General features: G+C 32.0%; 1 protein-coding gene across 2 annotated transcripts in view; it reads right to left on the bottom strand.

Annotated features, from left to right (window-relative positions):
- Window positions 1-15,959, bottom strand: part of LOC105251146 — a 28,765-nt gene extending 12,806 nt beyond the window's left edge. The window contains exons 1-2 of one of the 2 annotated variants that reach the window (XM_025414121.1): window positions 15,445-15,959; window positions 4,146-4,233 (exon numbers count right to left, since the gene is read on the bottom strand). In XM_025414121.1, the coding sequence (XP_025269906.1) occupies window positions 4,146-4,233; window positions 15,445-15,456 (100 nt within the window). In that variant the 5' untranslated portion in view covers window positions 15,457-15,959. Of the gene's footprint in view, window positions 1-4,145; window positions 4,234-6,228; window positions 6,246-15,444 lie in introns of those variants that run through there. The other variant, XM_025414122.1, reaches the window with a different exon arrangement.
- Window positions 15,960-18,732: the final 2,773 nt, after the last annotated feature.

Below are 18,732 nucleotides of genomic sequence, written 5' to 3'. Positions count from 1 at the left end.
CTTGTTTGAGAAAAGAAGAAGAAGGGAAGATTGTTTCTTCAAGAAATTGTCTCTCTAGCTTATTTCCTTTGTAACGTCACTGATAATGTCTTTCGTACAGTCACTCATAAAGAAGAAAATATGAATCATCAACGATATCAAGTTAACACGGTAAAAAGAACATCGAGATACACCGCCCGCTTCTCACGTCCGTATGTTGTGCTTGTACGCGGTTATCTCTTCCGGTTACGCTTAGCTGACCAAAGCATAGACGAGCAAGCATGTAGGCTTTGCTACACGTGCATTCCACACATCGATATATAATGACCTACTCCGAGATGCTCGTCTGGATCTTCACGGCCGACATTCCAGATTTTTCCTATGCACGGGCTCTCGCGTCTCACCATCCACACATCATGTTTATCATCATCAGTATACCGCGTTCCCTCGTCGTTTCTAAATACCGCAATATCTAAGGAACGTAAAATCCATCGTAAAGTCGTTTGAGAGATGTCCCAACTTTTTCATTAGTCTCCTAAATATTTTCTAGGCAACTGTCTCTACTTCAACTAACACATAAGAAAAAATATAATATAAATAGTTATATAAAATAAATACAAATATTATTATAATTATATAAATATAATATAAATATTTATAAATAAGATAAATATTATGCAATAATTAAAAAAATAGTATAGAAAATATATAATATGAATAGTTATATAAAATAAATACAAATATTATTATAATTATATAAATATAATATAAATATTTATAAATAAGATAAATATTATTAATATATATTATGCAATAATTAAAAAATAGAAAATTTAATATATATCAAATTATAATTTTATAACACATAAGAGAAAATATAATATAAATATTTATGTAAAATAAATATAAATATTATAATTATATAAAATAATTATATAAATAAATATAATAATTATATCAAATATAAATATAAATCAAATATAAATGTAAATATTTATATAAAATATAATATAAATATTTATAAATAAGATGAATATTAATTATTATGCAATAATTAAAAAATAGTAAATTTAATATGTATGAAATTATAATTTTATAACAAGAAAAAATATAATATAAATATTTATGTAAAATAAATATAAATATTATTATAATTATAAAATAATTATATAAATAAATATAATAATTATATAAAATAAATATAAATATTTATATAAAATATAATATAAATTTTTATAAATAAGATAAATATTATTATGCAATAATTAAAAAATAGTAAATTTAATATATATGAAATTATAATTTTATAACACATATGCAAAACAATAAAATATATGACAAGATACAATTATGCATATAATGGACAAGTTTGCATTCTGATTAGAAACTTGAAGGATTGGACTCTCATCGTCTTTGCTCGTGGTTTTAAGATGCAAAAATATATTCTTGTGCGAAAGAACTTTGCTCATTTTTCACAGCGTTTGCCGCGCAACCACAGGCTATTCAACTTTCTTTTCTATGCGACGGGGAAAAAAGTGGGCAATTTGCAATTTAGATTAACCGCGAGATTCTGCACAATGTCGCGAAATATGGGTTGGCTACGTGATTCGCTTATGGAAGCGCGATTATATGTCCATTGTGGAGCACGTAAGACGCGCCACTTAACGAATGGTGTGCGCAATCTTTATGAATCTTTATGAAAGCGTATAAAATGCGTGGTGTTGGATTAATCATAGCAAGCGCGTGACGTAACGGAATATATTATAAACGTTCGTTGTCGATTTTATGTATAATAGAATCCCGTTTAAAACGGGAACCGCTGCATTAAAAATGCACAACCCTCGAAAGCTTTGCGGGGAGATTCGTGAATTATTAATTTCAATCGAAAGCGTCACGTTGTCTTCTCAAGATCCTGACTGCTTCATAGATGTAGATTTATTCGAATTATGTAGATTAGATCTCGTATCTTTCTCTCTCTCTTTTTGAAGAGAAGAAAAGGTACTAATATAACAGTTTATTGATTAATAATGGGATCGCACGGGAAAATGGACTCTCTATAGAAAGCATTAAAATAGCATTAAAATCGCGATAAAAATGACGTGCAATTTCCTATTAAATATTAACCGGTCTCCCATTTATTCTAGTAGAGTAAAATATACATAGGGAACAACTGGTAATAATAATTAACCCCCTGCGGTGTCGGACTTTCTGCTTCCGTAAGCATTTCCCACGATACGCATATTTCTACGCTGGCAGAGTACAGGAGCTGCGCTTTGAAATAGATAAGGTGAAAGCAGCGAGAGAGAGAATAGTACGAGTATTTTTTTCAAAAGTTGCTACGTTCTCCTAATTTTATGTCAGAGCAGATATTTCAAATACATGAAATAAAGTTTTGATTGTACGGATTGAAGAAAATGTTCAACTTCGATGTGGATTTCATAAATTTCATATAGCAAATGTACAACGAGAAACGTGATACGTGATCAATTATTAGAAATGTAAATGTCACACACCGCAATATCGTGTGCGTTCATGCAAATTCTCTTGACACAAATCAACGTGCGAAAGTGGAGAAAGGTGAGTTTCTGATATATAGGGCGAAGCTGTCATGCATACGCTAATGTGCATTTAAATGCGATTGCACATTTAGCATGCATCGACTGTGAGAATAATTTCGAGAATATCGAATCAAAAGAACATTCTTTCTCATAACGTTGAAAATTCAATGTGTCTCAACGGAGACGACATTTTCTAATTCGCCGTCAATTTATTATATGTATAGAGTGTTTCAAAATTATTATTGCTCACAGTTATAAGTTCTGCGACAAATTTGAGATAAATTTTTTCCCTGCCAAAGTTTTACGTGAATTCATAATTTATCGCGAGTTTTTTCACAATTTTATTCGATATTAAATATTTTAAATAAATATGATGCAATATTTTAAATAAATATGATCCAATATTTTTTAAAATAAATAAAACTTTTAAACTTACAATTAATTTTTCAAATAAAATCAAATTAATTTTCTCATTAAAATTTCGCTTTTAAATTAATAAAAAGAAAGGGTTTTATTATTTAAATTTAATTGCGAAGTTTAATTTACTATTTGTTTATTGTGTTAAATATGTGCCTCGATTTCCGTCATTCAAATAATTGTCGCATATTAAAATTTATTTTTTGTAAATGCATCAACAATATATTTATACCAAAAAAATATCAGTTCAATTTTGAGAGACCTATAAATTTAAAACGATTGTCCGTTGTTTTCAAGCACGTATTTTAAAATTGTCTTGCTTCTTATTGATACAAATAGACCCGCGGGAGTGTCACCTCGCGCGACTTTCGCAAGAGGAGGTGTGAAACCTTAAGTAGAATTCGGTGTCAATATTTATCGTGTCAGAAACTCGTAAAAAACGCAAAGCTCGTTAAATCGTAAAACATGGACGACGCGCGTTGCTTTTCTCCGCCGACCCTTGACCTTCCTCTCGCGCTCGCCGGAAGGAACCGAAAGCAGCAGAGACATCGATATTCGCGCAACTCGGCAGAAAATCGAATTTCACCTCGTCCGTACGTCTATAACGCGCGACTGGAATAAAATAGCGAAAAGCTTCCTTCTGTACGACATCTCTTTGTGGTTCATTTTCTTCAAAGAAGAACGGAAAGTAGAATTTGGTGTCAGTAATGACTGCTGACTTTAACATATCATTTTGCGGTACGAACCGCGCGCACTGGCATGAATATTAACGAGAAGATATATATTAGCGAGAACAATAAAAGTAGAAATTCAAGTTTGTTTTATTTATGTTTCTTATGTATTTATTAAATATTTTCTCTCTAATATTCTAAAAGATACATGAATCTATTGACAAGAACACAAGTTACAAGACAACAGAATACAAGTATATTTAAATAAAAAATAAAAAAAGAAATAAAAGTATGAATTATATATTTTATTTTTACACATTATGTATAAAAAATGTGTATAAACTTCTGTTCCATATAATATATTTTCTTTAAATAAACAATTTTTTAAAGTAAAATGTTAAAAAAATATTCGCTTGATAAAAAATTAGAAAATATTATTAAATGTTTTACGATAATATTATTAAATGTTTTAAAAATAAATGTATAATATAGATAATACCAATTTTTTTTAAATAATTACCTTCATTTTGCGGCGTCCAAGAGTGAGAAAATACGCATGTCAAAGTAAGAAAGATGAATAACAGACGAATAGTTTTCCCAGCAGCCATCTGTAATGAAAAAAATTAATTGTTAATATCAAAAAATATTTCTGTCTTAAATAACTTATATTGATTATATCCAAAAATACTAACTAAACAGAGAATTAAGAAAATCTTTTCAAACTTAAAGATAGCTCTGCTTTAAGTCAACGTTAATTTATTTATAAAGGCGGCTCTTGGCACTAGTTCAACGACGATCTTAAAGTACCCTTTAGTTTTAAACCCGACTTTGAGACATAAAAGGTGACGTAAAAGATATGTATGTATGTTTATATATTATGTATGTATATATTTACAAGAAAAAATGGAAATAAATTGCAATTTTCGTGATATAAATTTTAGAAAATATAATAATTACGCATTAAATAAAACGACTAAATAAAAATAACTTAATATTATTTCAACCGGAATTTTATTTTTCACTCTCATAATAATTTAAACATATTATAATTTAAAATATATACAGAATACATATGCACACATATGATATAAGAAATATATTTTATCATTTGCATTTCTCTTTTCTCTTGCGTCGAGTGTGAGTTTATAAAGACAACTTTTTCATTGAATTGAATAAAACTCGTATCTTTTTAGGTTCAATTCCAGTATACGGTAATCGTTCAGCAACTGTAACTTCCTAGATCTCATTACCAGATCGATGTAGATATTTGTCCTTTGTAACGGTACAGAAATATCAGCTACTCGTATATGCCAGAAAAACTAGAAGTTGCAATATAATGAGTTTCTACTCCACAGGTTTTTCTAATTAATCTTTTGTTAAGAAGTGATAATTACTTAAATTCCATCGCAATGTCCCTCTATATGTACATTAAATAATATTTATCATTCAACTTAAGAAGATCGGATATACTTATTTCTAAAAATAAAAAAATTGAATATGATAAATATAAATCACTCATATATAAAAAATATTCATTATAGATTATTTATAAAATATAGCATATAATATTTTAAATATAATATTATAAATATTTATTATTACATTAACAATAAAGCAATATCAAGTGAAATTGTAAAACAAAATTACATTAAACATAATAAATTGATTTAACAAAGGACAAAATTAGAAGTTGCAATATAATGAGTTTCTACTCCACAGGTTTTTCTAATCAATCTTTTGTTACGAAGTGATAATTACTTAAATTCCATCGCAATGTCCCTCTATGTGTACATTAAATAATATTTATCATTTAACTCAAGAAGATCGGATATACTTATTTCTAAAAATTAAAAAATTGAATATGATAAATATAAATCACTCATATGTAAAAAATATTGATTATAGATTATTTATAAAATATAGCATATAATATTTTAAATATAATATTATAAATATTTATTATTACATTAACAATAAAGCAATATCAAGTGAAATTGTAAAACAAAATTACATTAAACATAATAAATTGATTTAACAAAGTACAATTATAGAGAAATATCGTATGATTTGTGAATAACAATTTTTTATTACATCACAATATATTGTTCCGTTATGCTTGGTTCATGCACTTTGTCATTTTAATTATTGATCCACAGAGACGAATATAATGGCTGATAATTTAATGGTAACAATGGACGAATATATACAACGAATTAACCAACATTTCACAAATATGGATCGATCTTTTATAAAAACGTGTGCACGTAGGTGTCGCTTACACACGAAGAAGATACCTCCGGCAATAAATGCAAGCGCGAGAATAACTCTATTAATAATTTTTGCAAAAAAAGAAAAAAACAAAAGGTCAAAACAGGTTTCCCGAGCGTGCCATTATAATTGATAAAAATACAGATCCGTAGTTAATTTAATCTAGAAATAATAAAGGATTTACAGAAAAAGAAGGAAGCGCAGAAGTAAACAAGATGAAGGCAAAGCAATATCGTCGAGCACTTGGAAGGAAGGCTAAACCCCTCGTTAAACTTCCTCCTAGATCTACCTTCGAAAAATCCCTCGAAAATTCCACGAAACACTGTTGCGCGTACCTTTCACACGCGAATCGTGCAAAATAAGGAGGAACATTGCCCTGGACCTATGCACATATCTCTTCTACCTCGGAGGAAGGTTCACGCTCACACGCGCCTCGCTCGCGGTGGACAACAAGCTGGCTGTGCATGCGTGTATCCCGCGGAATCCCGTTACAGTCAGTCACACGGGTCTGTACGATAGTCGTGAAGGCGAGGAACGGGGACGAGATATCGGTGGAACCTGAAGGTAAACATCGCGCCGGGATATCTTCGGCGGGGAGGCCTTGATGAGAAAAAAACGAGACGAGGAGAATGGAGAACGAAGTGAAGAGACGAGAATGAACGGCGATCGCTCTTTAACGCACAGGTTCACCAAGGCACTGGTAACCCAGTTTACCAATTCGCCGCCGTTCTGCTCCATTCTTTCTGCAGTCTCGTTAACTCGTTAAAACTTACTGTGTTAATGTGGTATAGGGATTGTTGTCATTTATCTAAATGTCTGATGAGTTTTAAAATTCCGAGATTCTGTCTCCCCGAAGTTGGTTCTTTGATTTCAATTTTATTTATTGTAAAACCGTAAAAATAATCTTGGAATGCAAAGAAATAGACTCTAGCGCGATATTAAAATTTACTTTTATTAAGATCGCTTGCACATGCAGCAATAAATTGTAATTGACAACTACAACTTACTGTATTAAGGTGATATAGGGATTGTCGTCATTTATCTAAATGTCTGATGAGTTTTAAAATTCCGAGATTCTGTCTCCCCGAAGTTGGTTTTTTGATTTCGTTAATTTTATTTATTGTAAAACCGTAAAAATAATAATCTTGGAATGCAAAGAAAGAAATAGACTCGAGCGCGATATTAAAATTTACTTTCATTAAGATCGCTTGCACATGCAGGAATAAATTGTAATTGTCAACTACAACTTACTGTATTAATGTGATATAGGGATTGTGGTCATTTATCTAAATGTCTGATGGGTTTTAAAATTCCGAGATTCTGTCTCCCCGAAGTTGGTTCTTTGATTTCGTCAATTTTATTTATTGTAAAACCATAAAAATAATTAAATAATTAAATAATTAAATAAATAAATTTAATTAAATAATTAGATAAATAAATAAAATTAAATAATTAAATAAAAATAATTATCTTGTAATCCAAAGAAATAGACTCGAGCGCGATATTAAAATTTACTTTTATTAAGATCGCTTGCACATACAGGAATAAATTGTAATTGACAACTACAACTTACTGTATTGTGGTATAGAGATTGTCATCATTTATTTAAACGTTTGATAAGTTTTAAAATTCCGAGATTCTGTCTCCCCGAAGTTGGTTCTTTGATTTCGTCAATTTTATTTATTGTAAAACCGTAAAAATAATAATCTTGGAATGCAAAGAAATAGACTCGAGCACGATATTAAAATTTACTTTTATTAAGATTGCTTGCACATGCAGGAATAAATTGTAATTGATGATACAGATTAAAGAGCGACGGTTTGATTGTCGAACGATCGCTTTTGTAAGCTACGTGTGTGCGATAATGATTTTGCATATAAATGGTCCGTTCGTGCCGCTCTGATTTTTAATGCGATCCGTTAAAATGTTAACTGTTATTCCATTCTCTCTCGCTTGTTAACCTAAAACTACGGAGCGTTCGGTAAATTTATATAATGTCGATGAAATGTAGCGTAATTATGTTAATCTTATTAAACATAGCGATATTATGTTAATTAAACTAAATGTACCGGAATTATATTACACATTCGCATTTTAAATATTATGTCGCTTGGCATTTAAAATGTATGTTTCGAGGCAAATTAATCAAATTAATAATTGCATCCGATGACGATGATTTCACATAAATTAGAAGAGTAGAAGCAGAAATTCTAAAGATAAAGAGATCGTTAAATATATATATTTTAATTTACTTTCTTATGCTATAAATTTACAAAAGACGATCATAAATTACACATAAACAATGTTCCGACAACTATTAATATAATTCATAATCATGAATCACTTTGTGTAAGTACGAGCATTAAAACGCGCACCGCTTCATTATGTACAGTTACCTTGATTCAGGGTTGGAATCACGATAACGCTGTTGTGTCACGTAATAGACTCGCACATTATACGGATTACGTCGTGAGAATGTGTGTTACATCGACACGTGTTGCGCTGTCAGAGATGCAATCCTTTCGTTCGCCCTAAGCACGGCCGTGAAGTCACTTTCGTTGCAAGTGTTCCGTTTTACCATCGTCGTTCGTATCGATCGGTATAAAAATTTATTCTATTTATTTTTTCCATCACCTCTCGTTTATACCCCTTTTTTCTTTACATAGTAAAAATTGTACATTGCTTTTTTGTCCGTCTAAAATTATCGCTTCGCATTTTTATTTCTATTATTGATCGCCAAGAGTGCAAAACCCACACTGAGAAAAATCGTTTGGTTGTACCAACAAGACGTATATGATTGAAAGCATTTTGGTTAAATCAAACAAGAATTTCTAGTTATCATAATAAGACTCGATTTTTTATAACTAGAACGTTTAATAGATTTTACTATAAGGATTTTTTAGTATTTTCTGGTTGAATCTAAAATTTCTTGTTACATTAATTTCTTTGCTTGTCACTCTTAATTTAATTCGTATTCAATATTTACCATGAAATGTATATAAAGAACTAGTATTAACATTAAATCTAAAGTACATTTTTTTCTTTTACGAGCAGTAGTGCCAGAAAGAGGACGCTAGCTCTCTGATTATGTCCCATACGGCACAGAAATATTGCAGCAACATTGCAGAAATATTTCTTTGCAAGATTGCAACATTGCAGAAATGTTGCAAAATATTGCTGCAACGTTGCTGCAATATTGCAGCAACGGTAAAATGTCCGCTTGTAGAAATATTGCAATGCAATATTGCAGCAATGTTACGGTGCAACATATTTGTAATATTAAAACGCGTTTTGCTACAAATGCAGACACCGTTTTAAATTTAATAAATAAACTTTGAAAATATAAAAAAATGTTTCAGAAAGATAGGAAAAAATGCCTTTAAAAAACATCTATTAGTGTTTTTATTAGATGTTTCTTAAATATTTATCTCAATAATATTGCATATAATTATTTTACATACATTCGACATCAGAATATTTTAATATGTGCAATAAATTAATTATTTTCTATTATTTTCTATTTTCAATTAAGAAAAATCTGTTTAATATTCAGAAATCCAATAAAGGATCCAGATTATTAAACAAATTATTTGTTTAATAATCTAGATCCCTCATTAGGATTAAGTAAATCAAGTCAGTTTATCGCCAGAAATTAAACTGACACAAGAAATATAATTACTACATTAATCCTTTGTAGACCTTATATCCATCTTAAATGAATTCGAATACGAGTTAGTTAAATTGGGTGTCACCGCGTAGCGGCAAGTAAAGAAACACATGTTATACATTTTCGCTATGTTAAAACGTTGCTACAACATTGCCAAAGTAATATTACAAAATAATGTCTCTGCATTAGTGCAGCAACATTACACTGCAGTGAGTAATATTGTAACATTGCAGCAACGTTGCAGCAAGCTTCTGTGCTGTATGGGGTGTTTGAGCTGCATCTTCTTCTTGCATCATTGTTTATCAGTTTAATTTCTAACAAACTGAATTTAAAATAATTTATTCAATAATCTGGATTGAATTTATCCAATAATCTTGTTGGAATTCAGAATATTGGGAATATAAAATTACCATGCGACACTAGTGGACAAAACGCAAACTAAAAAATATGGCCATCGTAAAGGGCGATTTAATATTGTTTAGATACAGTAATCAGTGTGTTTCTATGAAATAAAAGTGAATAATACATTGAGAAGTATTAGAGTAAACCAAAAAATGAAGACACAAGAAAAAGAAATAAATTTTTTTAGGACTTTTTACCGCACATGATAATTAAGCCAGAATTTATTACATTCTGGCCTTCAATCATATTTTTTGAAGAGGGTGTAGCATTGGTATAGCTACACAAAGTATCTAAACGCAGTGGCAACATTTGCGTTTTCTCAACAATTTTTAAAACAGTATTCTTAAATGTCAAATCGCTCTTTGCGACAGCCATATTTGTTATGCGACACAAGCGCCCCTCTACCCGCGATGGTAATTTTTTTTTCCCAATTAAACAGACTTTTGAGATTAGATGGACAAAATTTTAGACGACTTGGTGCTGGCGAGTTTAGTATTATTAACCAGAAAATTTGATAAATTTAACATGAAGAAATTAATCAGATTCATCTGGTAATTTCTACAAGAATTCTGGTTCATTCACTTTCCAACAGACATACTGGTTGAATCTACTAAAATTCTAATTAATGCAACCAGATTGTTTTCTCAGTGCACGTTAAGCTTCTTGCGCGAACGTTACTTTGCAGACTATCTACCGCGATGATCAAACTCGAGTGTTCGTCTCTCGATGTGCTTTACCGTCGATGAAGAAGAAGCTGCATATGATGGAATTTTCTCTCTCTTTTCCTCTCGGCGGAAAAATGTCCGCGAGAAAAATGCGGCGAGATCCCACGCTTGCCTCGAGGATCTTCGCCAGAAGGGATCCTCCAACCTCGACCCGAGCGAGGTCAAAGAATCGAAGATTCTTCCGCGTTCATTGGCCGTTCGTCAATGCCGGGTATATTAGTATGCGTGCATTATATGTACACATCTATTGGACCCCGGAGAAAGCTCAGTTCGACGTGTCTTGATTATTGGATCTGGGTGACCCAATTGCTTTGCACTCGACAGTAGCTTCCTCGTCCTCGACAATCTGTCGCGGATCCTCGCTAAGATCCTCTACAATTGACGCTGGCGATCGATCATATGAGCATGTATGTGATTGATGACATCAAAATGTATATTGAAATGTCAGTTTCAAGTCTTACTAAAATCTCATCAAAAGATTCAAAGTCAGAAGCTGACAATCATATGCGCACACACTATATACATGTATATATCTTAATTTTAGCTCTTTCGATAATTGAAATTTCTTTCTATAAATATTTGTACGCGATCTAAGAAGAAATATTCGCACGATTTTTTTTCTCTCAACCTCGTTTCCGCGATTCACTTCTCGCGGATAAGCGCGATTCGAATTAATTCAATAGGTCGGAACATCTTTGGCCTCTATTTTCTCTTCGCGTGAATGTCGATTATCGAGTCAACGGTGATTAGCGAAATAATCCGAGAAAGTAGGAGATCCGTGTTGTACGAACTTCCGCGACTTTTCGCGCGAAATTAGACTTGGAATGAGAATGCGATTGCAGACGATCTCTGCTTTCGCTCGTTCATTTAAGACAAGATATTTTGAGCGCGATCGTTCGTGCAAAACCGATCGTTTCTTCCTGTGTTAGATTTAATGCCAAAGACTTGTACGAAACATCGAAAGTGACATTTATACGTGAAGGTTTTCAGTATCGATTGCACGAAAAAAAAAATAATTATTAATAATAATTATTTATTATTACTAATAATTATTATTTATTATTATTAATAATTATTATTTATTATTAATTATAATTATTATTTATTTATGATTCCATTGCAAAAATATTCCGATGCGAAAATTCTATTTTTAATGAAACTTTCTGTAAACGAGGCTCGTTGGTTAAATATAGATATTTCTGACTGTTAAAAAAAAGTGTCAAAAACAATTTCAACCTTTTAAATTTATTTAAAATCTATTTATATATAACTCCACATATTTTTGAGATATTTCTAACAATAAGATATAATTTATTAAATATATTTTGAAGAGCATTTTTTAATTTAATAGAGTTAATTTTAAAATCAAGAAAAAGAGATAAAGGGGAAAAGTTTTCAAATACAAAAGAAAATATGTAGGTGTAATTCACTGTTGCATTCTCGTAATATTTTATCTCTTCCGGTGTAAAATCCCTATCAAAGAGAGAGAGAATTTCTCCGTCAGCGTTGTAATTAATTTTAAAAAGCGCCACGTGTTGCGCGTGTGAATGTTCTCCCATTAGTTGAACCGATAAAAAGCGTTATGTAAAAGCGTTAAATGCACAAATGAGCCTACATGATTGGAAAGAGCGACAATAAAGCGTCGACAACCGTTACGACTCGCTGCCACATACCTGACTTAGGTACACATCAGACGTGTGCGTGAAGGATGTGTGCGTTAGGAGCTGTTAGGGGTCAACGCGAGAGATCTTTCGCCTGTGGAGTTTTCTCGCCAGACAGTAGCGGAATTACACGTCTAAAAGTGAAAATATCTCACATATCGACTCGCTATTTTCGTAAAACTCCTCCCCGATCTCTCGATATTTTTAGAGATTTTTAAAAATATCCATATGTATAAAAACAAAAGAGAAAGAAAAAGAATATAATAAGAGAGGATGCACTGAGAAAAAATCTGGTTGCATTAATTAGAATTCTGGTAGATTCAACCAGTATGTCTGTTGGAAAATGGATGAACCAGAATTCTTGTAGGAATTACCAGATGAATCTGATTAATTTCTTCCTGTAAAATTTACCAAATTTTCTGGTTAATAATACTAAACCTTCCCAGCACCAAGTCGTCTAAAATTTTATCCATCTAATCTCAAAAAGTCTGTTTAATTGGGAAAAAAAATTACCACCGCGGGTAGGGGGCGCTCGTGTCGCATAACAAATATGGCTGTCGCAAAAGGCGATTTGACATTTAAGAATACTGTTTTAAAAATTGTTAAGAAAACGCAAATGTTGCCACTGCGTTTAGATACTTTGTGTAGCTATACCAATGCTACACCCTCTTCAAGAAATATGATTGAAGGCCAGAATGTAATAAATTCTGACTTAATTATCGTGTGTGGTAAAAAGTCGTGAAGAAATTTATTTATTTTCCTTGTGTCTTTATTTTTTTGTTTATTCTAATACTTCTCAATGTATTATTCACTTTTATTTCATAGAAACACCCTGATTGCCGTATCTAAACAATATTAAATCGCCCTTTGCGACGGCCATATTTTTTAGTTTGCGTTTTGTCCACTAGTGTCGCATGGTAAATTTATATTCCCAATATTCTGAATATTCTGAACAAAATTATTGGATAAATTCAATCCAGATTATTGAATAAATTATTTTAAATTCAGTTTGTTAGAAATTAAATTGATAAACAGTTGCAAGAAGAGGATGCAGCTCAAACACACACAATCAGAGAGCTAGCGTTCTCTTTCTGCTCGTAAGAGAAAAAAAAATACTTACTATAAAAATACTATATACTTTGGATTTAATGTTAATATTTCTTATATAATAGTTCTTTATATACATTTCATGGCAAATATTGAATACGAGTTAGGTTACGAAGCAAGCTAAGAAATTAATGTAACAAGAAATTTTACAGATCTATTCTATCAGATTTTATAATACATTATAAAATCTATTAAACGTTTTAGTTATAAAAAATCGAGTCTTATCATGATAATTAGAAATTCTTGTTTAATTTAACCAAAAATGCCTTCAATCATATACGTCTTGTTGGTGCAATCAAACGATTTTTCTCAGTGTGATAGATCTTGAAAAGTAGAATCTAGCCCAAAGGAAAAAAATAACAACGCACACGCAAGCACGTATCCTTCGCTTTCCTATCAGCTTGATCGTTTCTTTTCTATGAAACATAACTGTATTTAAGATTCGCCGGTTACGGTAGTGCGTGACGATTCCTTCGTGCACGTTAATTCGCGCGATGCCGATTTCTCGTGGCTCAAGGTGTACTAAGGCTTCACGGTCGTCGCGTCTCGTCTGCCGGCGAACCAGGGCAGGTCCGTGCAACGAGTCAGGTCGACGATACCTGTTACTTGCGTCATCGATTTCATCTGCCTGCCGGAGATCTGCCTGCGACTTTCGGCGTCTAGCTCTTCGCGTCGTGTCACGCACGTTTAACGATGCATGAACGAGAAATACGTGGGGATGAAAGATGCGAGCGCGAGCCGAGGACGAGAGGAAGAGATAAGTTGAAGTGCAACGGAGCATGTTATCGATGCAATCGGTCTTCCACGCGCGTCGAAATGCTCTGTTTTAAAACGTCGGCTGTCCTCACGATCGCGATTATCGTCATCCGCGTGATTATGCCGATTTCCGATCACGTCTTGATTCTGATAGACGTGCCCCGATCCTCGAACGCGCGCGCTTTCCGTTGCCGATCTTAAATCTCGCTGTTGACCTCGTGTTGCACTTTCTCCCACAAGATTAGAATGTATCTGGCGAGCCAATGATACGAATAAGAAATCATGTGAAGCGATTTTGCTATTATTTATCGCATTTAAATTTTAGACAGATGTGGATTAATTAAGAAATATTTGTTTAAGAATTTCTTCAAAAAAAAAGATTTTCTTCAAATTATAAAATTGTATAAAATATCGTTTTTTAAATAATTGTCTTTATCTTCAATGAATCTAAATTCTAATAAATATCTTATTTACATTTTCAAATAATATAACTCAGTTTTTGTATACATTAAACTGAGCAGAATTAAACATCATTATAAGATTTCTGTCATATTTTACTTCCGTCAGAAGTTTATTTCCTGCAAAATACCTACGCTAATGATACATAAATGATGCAATCAAGAATTCCGTTGTAATTAGATGTAGAAGACTTTTCAGAAAAACATCTCTAAGAAATGAATTTGTATAATTGATTTAAAATTCAAAATTAAAGCATGACATGTACGTAAATGTCGCAAATTTTTTCACCGAGAAATCTCATATTTTTCTAATATTTATATTTTAATTGCAAGTAATAAGCGCAATTTCAAAATTTTTTAAAGCCTAAAACATTTGTATATTGTTTAATATAAATATTTTTCAATTAAATATTTTAATATAAATATTTTTCAATTAAATATTTTAATATAAATATTTTTTAATAAATAAATATTTTAATATAAAAATCTTTCAATATAAATATTCTCTGGGAAATTTTTTCTATTCCTTTTTTTAAATTCTTTATTCCTGTCTAATTACTTATATACGATGCTCAGAATAAATGATTCATTTTTTATAATTCCCATGTAAAATGGAAAAGTGTGCGTTAAAAGTTTCCGGGTCAGAAATGCAATATATCATGAAGATGGGAGAGCAACTCGAGCGATTCCCTGTCGGCACATGAGGGAAATTACGTCACGCCCATTCCAGTCGCATCATCGATCAAACAACCCCTTAAGGGACCAAGCCACTTACCGTGCAGCGCATTAACCTTTAGGTGCAACGTCGAGAGGGCCCGTTAAGCGCGTCTCATAACGTCGTTTTAATTCCGGCAGACGACAGGTCCGCTCCTCCAGTCTGCTTCCTTCCGCGAGAGAGGAAACGCGACCTTGCCCTTGTCGTGTCAGCCAGTTAGATCGTCTCTTCCACGGGGCCTTCCTCTTCGAGATCACTGATCCTCCGCACTTCTTCACTCAACTTGCCCTCGTCTCGTCGCCGGTCAACTCGTTGGTCGATGCGTCGAATCATACGCTATGCAGATGATCGAAATTAACGAACCGATACCGATCTCGCGATTATCGAGCTTCCCTATCGCGCGCACTATCAGTCATATCGACGATACCAGGACTTGATTGTCGCGTGGCCCGTCGCCGAAACCGATCGTCCAACCTGGAGATCTCTTCTCTGGTGACTCTTACGCGCTCGCACCAATCTATACCGCACGATCGTCCATCCGGCCAACCAACGGGATGGTATCTGTCTGGTCGTCGTACCACGGCATGTGCTGCTGGAGTCGCATGGCTAAGTCATAAGCGGCGCCTTCGAGGATCGGTGGTGGTGGCCGGTCCGATGGTGGAGGTCGTTTATGGTGGAGGCAACGCTGCGTTCGACGGAAGCCCGGTTGAAGAGAGGAAGGGGCGACCGCTTCTTGGTGGACGGGGGCCATCGAGGGGACAGGTGGAACGAAGGGGACCGAGGGGGGAGCCTCATCGGGGAGAAAGGGAGGGAATCAGGAGAAACCAAAGTGGGTCAGTAGCCGGGTCACGTGGAGAAGAACGGGGCCCAACGTGCAGGACGGCGACACACTGTCCTACTCATCCAACGGTCGCTCTTGGCCGCTCCAGGTTCTGTCTATCCATTCAGGAAACGCCTCGTGATACCATCGTGAAAATGAGATCCATCTCTCTTTGTCGGTATCCATCTCGAGGAAAGGAGCCTTCGATGGAATCGCTCGAATATAAATGCAACGAGAGCCAGCAACTATAGTCAGCTGATAAAATCATGATAAGATTGCATAGATTATCTGCCTTCGTTCTATGTCGCGTTAGTAATTGCTTATTAAATTGATTATTAGAAATTCGCGTTTGATGACAAGAGCAGCAAATTGAAATCATCGAGTGATCCAAATTAATGTCAAGTCGCTCCCGTTTTTTAAAGAGACACTTTATCAAGTATCGCTCAAAGACTTGATTCTATGTTGAGTTAATAATTGCTTATTAAATTGGTTATTAGAAATTTGCGTTTAGTGACAAGAGCAGCAAATTGAAATCATCGAGTGATCCAAATTGACGTCACGTCGCCTCTGTTTTTTAAACAGATATTTTATCAAGTATCGTTCAAAGAATTGATTATAGATTCCATCGGCGCGTGAAATGTTATTCTAATTGAATATTAAATTAAATATTTATTATAATAAATATTTATTTATTTATTTTTAATTATTATTATATTATTATTATTATTATTATAAATATTTATTTATTTATATTAAATATTTAAATATTTATTATAATAAATATTTAATTTAATATTTAATTAGAATATTTATTATAATAAATAAATATTTATTATTGAATATTTAATTAAATATTATTCTTCATTGAATGAGTTTGCTTCGTAAAAGCGATTAAATAAATTTTATGTCTGGAATTCTTTTAAAAAATACATTTCTGGCGCACGTTATAGAAAAATTCTTGTTATGATATTTGTTCTGATATTTGTTCCGATCTGAATTAATATTGAATGATATTAATGATTATCGATTATATAAGATTTTTCTCCTCTCATTTGTTTTTTTTAAATCAAATTTACAGAACGACAACTTGATGTATTTTAATTTATATAATTTATAATTAATTTATATAATTTATAATTAGAAGAGAAGCATAATAGCACGCACTGCTTTATGTAGCACTTTGAAAGAGATAAACGAGTTTCCTTTATTATATTGAAACAAAAAATTCCGGTGCTTCGTCTTCGTCGTAACTCTCACGAGAATTAATAAGTTTTCCTTATTAAGAAGATATAGAGCGGAGAAGCAACTCTCCGTAATGTAAGCGCAATTTTTCTGGCGGATTACAACGTTACCAGCGCACACACTTTCGAGCAGGCAGTTAAATAACATCCGCATTATCTAAGTGGATGATTATAAAAAGAAGAAGATATTACTTTATTAAAACGTAAAAGTAAAATTTTAAAATATTTTAACGTTTTAAAACATTTTAAAATATATAAAATCAATATTTTATTTTTAAAATCAATATTTTATTTTTAAATCAATATTTTATTAGTTTTAACATCTCATGTAAATCGGATACCTTATTAAAGTTTCCTATTATTAACTAAAACTTCTCTTTTTGCAGAGAATAAAGAAGCTATTCATAGATTCTTAATTAGATAACTTTCTATAGAGTTTTGACACAAAGTAAGTCTTTATCATAAATTTTTATTTTAAAAGTGCAACAAAGTTGATCTCTGAACTTCTTACACGTAAATTCTCTATTTAATACAGCTTCTTTTTTGTTGAGCTTAGAAATCTCATTAGAGCGGTTAATGACAAACGTTCATTTCTAATCTGCGGTTTTCTTCACTAAATGTTCCGACTTTAAAATCCTGATTTAAAATTCCTGATTTAAAATCAATATTTTATTTTTAAATCAATATTTTATTAGTTTTAACATCTCATGTAAATCGGATACCTTATTAAAGTTTCCTATTATTAACTAAAACTTCTCTTTTTGCAGATAATAAAGAAGCTATTCATAGATTCTTAATTAGATAACTTTCTATAGAGTTTTGACACAAAGTAAGTCTTTATCATAAATTTTTATTTTAAAAGTGCAACAAAGTTGATCTTTGAACTTCTTACACGTAAATTCTCTATTTAATACAGCCTCTTTTTTGTTGAGCTTAGAAATCTTATTAGAGCGGTTAATGACAAACGTTCATTTCTAATCTGCGGTTTTCTTCACTAAATGTTCCGACTTTAAAATCCTGATTTAAAATTCCTGATTTAAAATCAATATTTTATTTTTAAATCAATATTTTATTAGTTTTAACATCTCATGTAAATCGGATACCTTATTAAAGTTTCCTATTATTAACTAAAACTTCTCTTTTTGCAGATAATAAAGAAGCTATTCATAGATTCTTAATTAGATAACTTTCTATAGAGTTTTGACACAAAGTAAGCCTTTATCATTAATCTTTATTTTAAAAGTGCAACAAAGTTGATCTTTGAACTTCTTACACGTAAATTCTCTA

Source organism: Camponotus floridanus, unplaced genomic scaffold, assembly GCF_003227725.1.
Source record: "Camponotus floridanus strain SB8 unplaced genomic scaffold, Cflo_v7.5 scaffold77, whole genome shotgun sequence".
NCBI lineage: Eukaryota > Metazoa > Arthropoda > Insecta > Hymenoptera > Formicidae > Camponotus > Camponotus floridanus.
This window is presented reverse-complemented; position numbering and strand designations above follow the sequence as displayed.